The sequence below is a fragment of the Dipodomys ordii genome, unplaced genomic scaffold, assembly GCF_000151885.1.
Source record: "Dipodomys ordii isolate 6190 unplaced genomic scaffold, Dord_2.0 Scaffold33, whole genome shotgun sequence".
NCBI classification, from domain to species: Eukaryota; Metazoa; Chordata; class Mammalia; order Rodentia; family Heteromyidae; genus Dipodomys; species Dipodomys ordii.
Genome location: NW_012267249.1, coordinates 6,092,226 through 6,098,535, shown reverse-complemented (window position 1 = coordinate 6,098,535; position 6,310 = coordinate 6,092,226). Strand labels below are relative to the sequence as shown.

The following is a 6,310-nucleotide window of genomic DNA, read 5'->3' as shown; positions in this document are numbered from 1 at the left end:
GGAGATACTTAAGGGTAGTGGGGAGAGTTGAGATCTGTGTTCCAGAAAGGCAAAGATCCACATTAAACACTGTCCTCTCATGGTTCAGGAGTCTGATGTACATGTCAGAGGAGAAGCTGAAGATGTAGGGGTTTGTTACCTGCCTGACTCTACCACACTTTGGAACTACTACCATACTTTGTACCACTGGATCTGACTAGGTTGCAAGCTGGGTGTAAGGAAAAGACAAAATGGGGAGAAGGCAGGCAGCCATGCTATATGGGAGCTAGGAGTAGTTTACTCCTATTTCCTGAAAACTGGGATCAGATTAAGGTTTTTTTTTTTTTTTTTGCTGAAGTAATACTTTTATGTCCTTGAAGGAGGATCACTCCAGGCAGAAGAGGTGGCTTCAGCCTTTTAGTCCTGAATGATCTATCATTCTGTAAAGTCACCATTGTACAGTGCTGGCACACAAATACTGATTGAATGTCTGGCTTTGGAAGTTTGGCAGGCAGTAAAGGGAAGGGTTAGGAAGATTTGATTGGGAGCTGGCCACTGATACTCTGAGTGATCTTCTGCTACTCTCTGAGCTCTATATGCAGTGCATCAGCCCTCTAGGAGTCCTGCTATAGCTTGTGCTATGGCTGCATTCCCAACCATGGCCAACAGGTGGCAGTGCTGCCCATGCCATGAGACAGCTCAAGGATTCCCTCCTCCCCCACCACCCCCAGCAGTGCAGGCTTCAGTGGAATGCCCTCACTCTGGGTTAATGTGTCCTATTAGAGAGCATATGGCCCCCAGGGAGTGGATAACCAGCCATCAAGGATCTACTGAGTCCAAGGCAGGGAAAGAAAAGGGTGAAGAGACATAAAAGGAGTCAGCTTCCCCAAAGCTGAGTGTTTAAGGCAGTGTCCTCAACCTCTTATCCCTCTTGTACACTTGCTTCTTTCCTAGGCCATCAGCATCACTGGGACTGCTCCACCTCACAACAGAGGCCATATACATTGCCTGTGAGCTCATGTTCTAGGATCTGTGTTAAGGATATCTAGTACCACCAAGCTGAGCATGGGGACTGTGAAGAACCTTTGCTGGGTTCCAAGGATAGCTTGTCTTCCATGCTCCTGCTGGAACAGCAGCTACCAACTGTACCCAGTTCTGCAATATTCCTCCTTAGGATCCATGAAGAGGTACAGGTATCTAAAGACAGGGGATTTCGGAATATGAGACGGTGGGGCCAGGCTGAGAATGTCAAGGAGTCTGGAGTAATCGGAGAGACTGGAAGTCCATTTTTCTAGCTGGTGTAGTGGGATAGGACTGTAATCCTAGTTGCTCAGGAGGTGAAGGCAGGGCAATCAGGTTTAAGAACAGCCTGGGGCCGGGCGCTGGCGGCTCACGCCGGTAATCCTAGCTACTCAGGAGGCTGAGATCTGAGGATTGGGGTTCCAAGCCAGCCTGGACAGGAGAGTCGTGAGACTCTCATCTCCAATAAACCACCAGAAAACTGGAAGTGGCACTGTGGCACAAGGGATAGAATGCTAGCCTTGAGCTGAAGAGATCAGGGACAGCACCCAGGTTCTGAGTTTAAGCCCCATGACTGGGCTGGGAAGGTGGCTCAGTGGTAGAGTGCTTGCCATGCCGTGTATACAAGAGGCCTTGGGTTTAAATTCCTCAGCATCACATAAGCAGAAAAAGCCAAAAGTGGTGCTGTGGCTTATGTGGTAGGGTGCTAGCCCTGAGTTCAAGAGCTGAGGGACAGTGCCCAGGCCCAGAGTTCAGACCCCATGACTGACAAAAAAAAAAAAAAAGAAAAAAGAAAGAAAAGCCCCGTGACCAACAAAAAAACAAACATCAAAAAAACAACAGCCTGGGGGGCTGGGAATGTGGCTCAGTGTGCCTAGCATGCTTAAAGTCCTGGGTTCTGTTCCTCAGTACCACATAAACAGAAAAAAAATGGAAGTGGCGCTGTGGCTCAAGTGGTGGAGTGCTAGCCTTTAGCAAAAAAAGTTCAGGGACAATGCCTACACCCTGAGTTCAAGCTCCAGGACTGGCAAAAAAAAAAAAATTAAAAATAAAAAAAATTATAGCTTGGGCAAGATGCTGTCTCAAAAAAACAAGCTGTAGTACAGGTGAAGCGGCAGAGCACTTGCTTGTAGCACACACATGGCCTTGGGTTCCACTTCAAGTACTGAAAAAAAAAAAAAAATCTGGCCGGGCACCGGTGGCTCATGCCTATAATCCTAGCTACTCAGGAGGCTGAGATCTGAGGATCTCAGTTCAAGGCCAGCCCAGGCAGAAAAGTCTGTGAAACTCTTATCTCCAATAAACCACCAGAAAACTGGAAGTGGTGCTGTAGTTCAAGTGGTAGAGTGCTAGCCTTGAGCTGAAGAGCTGAGGGACAGCGCTCAGGCCCAGAATTCAAGCCCCATGACCGACAAAAAACAAAACAAAAACTGTTGTGCATGAGATTTACCTGCAGTTTTGAGCACCAGGCACCCTCCCTCCCACCCCCCTCCCTGGCTGTAGAGAGTTCTGGAGATGACCAAGTGCCTCATCTCCAGTGTTGGCAGCCTAGTGGCAGTTCCCTGACTTGATAGTCCATCTTGATTACACCAGGCTGTTTGGACACTAGAAGACTAGAAAGGGACAGAGACCTGGGGCTTGTGTTTGCCCAAGGTGGTTGCTGTTCTTGCCCTACATTAGGGTATAGGGCTTGCATCCCTTCTGTACCCCAAGCTCTGACCTCTTCTGTGATTAATGAGCTGACGATTCTGCATCGATAAGGAATTAACCTAGAGCCCCTACCCATCGATAGTCAGGAGCCCAGAGTCCCCTGTCCCCACCCCCATCCCTGCTGGAATGCTCTAGGGCTGGGCAGGCCAACCCTGTTATAGCTTCACACACCTATAACCAAGTTCTTTCCTCACACAGCTGCCCAGAATTAACCCCTTAACTGCCTCAGTCCACCCTCCTTCCCATCAGCCTCTTCTCTCCCACATACACACAGGCAACAGCTGTTTATATTGGTTTAATCCATGTCAAATGTAGTTTACAAAGGGGAAGGACAAGTACCTTTGTATAGAATATACAGACACAGCATCACACCATGGGGCCCATGGGAGGGGCAAGGAGACACTTTCTCCTGGGAATGTAGCTCTACTCCCAGGAATGGTTCTCAGCAGAAGGCTGGGCAGCTGGGTGCCCTCAGCCAGCACCAACCTCAGCCTCTGCCTCAGCTCGGGTCCCATTTCCTGCCCCACCATCAACTCCTTATAAAGAGCCCCAAGAGCTAAGACTAAGGAGAGGATCACATCCCTTGGGGCGTATACCCCATGTCTGGGAGAGAAATATACACCACTGAACACCGAGCACATGGGAGAGGGAAGGGACTCCACAGGAGAGGGAGAGGCAGGTACCCCAAGACTTGGATGGGCCGAGCCCCCAGCCAGCCCTGAACGGGGTACTGCTTCTAGGGTCCTTAAAAAAAGAAGAAAATCATACAACCAAAGGGGAAGGGTGAAGGGCAAAGTTGTCCCATTTATACACAACATTGTAAACATACACGGTCTATATTACATGTGCTTCAGTCTGGTGTTTGCCTGTCTGTCATCTGTCAGTCTGGGGGTTGGGGATCAGGAGCCTTGCCCCACTATGCCCCATCCCCACCTCCCTGCCCACCCTAGAAACAGAGACTGGAATGGGTATGGTCCCCAAGCTAGGTGGGAGCCAATAGGCAGGACTGCTCCCCTCTGGCTCCAGAGTCCTATATGTGTGTATGTGTGTGTGCGCGTGTTTATGTGCATGTATGTACAGGGGGAAGTGTGTGCAAGTATATACAAGGGGAGAGGTTCACTGTCACAGAGGCTGGGGGCAGGTGGGGTTGCTCAAGGCAAGGCCTGCTTGGGTGGTTAGCTCATAAGTAGATCCTCCGCAGGTCTCCGGGCGCTGTGATCGTGTTGCACTGTGGACAGAGCTTCTTGGCACCCTGCAGGGACAACGGGGTGGGAGAGGGGGGAGGAGAGGGAGGTCCTGGTTAGGCACAACGTGCCATATGCTTGTGCATATGAGCACCTGGGCCTGCAGCCATGTCTGTACCATGTCTATGCTGGGACCTTGGTCCTCTATCAGCCAGACTGGGGATGCTCGGGCAGCCTCTGAGCAGGCAGGCACACTCCTGTGTTGGGGGGACGCCAGGATCAAACCGCCTGGCCAGCCCCGCAGCAGGAGCCCCGGTAATGAGAACAAGGCTGGGTCCAGCTGTGGCTGCCGCGGCCCTAACGAGATTACACGCGGCCTTTGATCAGGACACAGAGCCCACGTCCGGGCCTTTTATTGCTGTCTCCGGGCGACATTTTAATGGCTGCTCCAGAGCGAAGACCAGGGGCAGGAGCAGAAGGAGCTTAGTAATGGGAGGGGGAGGGGCAGAGGCCCTGGTCCTGCTTACCCACCACTAGCCTCCTCCTGATCTGGGGTCTCACCAATACATGGGATGCAGCAGGCCTTCTGCGGTAGGAGCAGGGGGAAGGGAGAGTGCTGGGAACCTTGAGAGGGAAGAGTTTAATAAATCTGTGGTGGGAGTAGGGAGCAGACATAGTGAATGTGGAGGGCAAATATCCTGACTGGCGGTTCTACACTCTTGCTCTCCCTGGCCTCCCCTAAGCAGGCACAAGCACAGGCATAATTGGACATCTGGACAGTGCCCCAAACAGCCACCCGCTCCCCAGCCTTCACGCTGCCTCACCAGGGTCCGCAGCCAGCACTCCTCGCAGTGCACGTGCCAACACTGGATCGACGTTAGTGGCATCGAGTATGAGTCCTAGGGAGGAGGTGGGCAGAGAAGGGGTCCATGAGGAAGTCTCACCCCTCAAAGAGACCCTCTCTAACCCCCCAGGGGGCCCTGAGACCTGACCAAGAGTACCCCCATTCCCTCCTACTCACCATGCAGATGAGGCATTTGTATCGGTCTCCCCGAGATAGCTGACGTTCAAGCTCCCTGACTCGAGCCTTCAGGGCCTCAAATGTGGTTACAGCTGAATCTTCAGTGATTCTGTAGAGTAGGAACAGCAGGGAGCAGGGTGGTACCCCTAATCTCAACTTCCCTAATTCCAGAATCGCATATACAACCCTCCCCTGGACATCACCACTGCCCCTTCCCCAATGGCCCAGAGGTACAGCAACACCACGTCCTAGAACTCTGTTCCTCCATCTGCACCTGATGAATTTCTAAAACATATCTGAGAATCATTCTCAACTCCTACTCCAAAAACCCTTGACTCCCCAAATCTGTCATTTCTCTCCTTTCTACCTTTCCCACCACCAACTCAGTCCTCATAGTTTTTCTTTCTTTTTTTTTTTGGTCGGTGTGGGGCCTGAACTCTGGGCCTGGGCACTGTCCCTCAGCTCTTCAGCTCAAGGCTAGTGCTCTACCACTTGAGCCACAGCACCACTTCCGGCCTTTTGTATTTATGTGGTGCTGAGGAATCAAACCCAGGGCCTCATGCTTGCAAGGCAAGCACTCTACCACTGAGCCACCTTCCCAGCCCCAGTCATAGTTTTTTCTATGAATCACCCCACTCAGCTTCTGTTTCATCCCCACATCTCCAGCCGATTCTTCCAGCAACTAGAATTTGCATTCTGAAAACAAAATTTTGTCATCTTTACTTCCAACCCTTCAAGATTTCTCTGAGTAAAAAGCGTTAATAAACTTTTTGGGCCCAGCCCAGCCTCTGCAGAACCCTGTCAGTACCCTGTTCTGCTTCATCCACACAAACTTACTACCCTTCCCTACCTGCTCCCTCAGCCTTGCAGATCTTCCCATGCTCTCAACTCATTAGCCTCATCGCCCATCATCTCTAGGAAACCTCCTGAAACCCTCGCAGGCAGCACCACCACTGGAGGCCCTGAACTCTATCCAACCCAGCAGTCCTACTGCAAAGGTGTTGGGGTCTCAATGGCTAGACTGAGTTGCCTGAGGGTAGATGCTCATTGGTCCAGTATTTATTATGGATGGAAGCTCCATTTTGGGCACATGAGCATGAGTAAACACTGGCTGAGTGGAAAGCCAGTCCAACCTCTAGGGAAAGGGTAAAAGATGTGGGGACTGATTGGATCCCTCATAAACTAGGTACCTTTGCCACAGGGCTAACTTCCCTCAAAGGCTGATCATTTCTTCCTATGCCTGTGATGCCCTCATGGGCATCCTTAGCCTGTCCAAGTCCCATATTACAGGCCCCTACAACTTTTACAAGATTGGCAGCAGTGCCTGAATAGGGACTAGCTGGGCTAATTCCAACGATCCCTCTCCTAAAACAAATGAACAGCAAGGATCCTCATA

At 51.2% G+C, this 6,310-nt stretch overlaps 1 protein-coding gene across 1 annotated transcript in view; it reads right to left on the bottom strand.

Annotated features, from left to right (window-relative positions):
* Positions 1-2,988: 2,988 nt before the first annotated feature.
* Positions 2,989-6,310, bottom strand: part of Rnf220 (ring finger protein 220) — a 230,974-nt gene continuing 227,652 nt past the window's right edge. The window contains exons 12-14 of the mRNA XM_013016930.1: positions 4,915-5,023; positions 4,718-4,792; positions 2,989-3,961 (exon numbers count right to left, since the gene is read on the bottom strand). Of these exons, the coding sequence (XP_012872384.1) occupies positions 3,890-3,961; positions 4,718-4,792; positions 4,915-5,023 (256 nt within the window). The 3' untranslated portion in view covers positions 2,989-3,889. The remainder of the gene's footprint in view (positions 3,962-4,717; positions 4,793-4,914; positions 5,024-6,310) is intronic.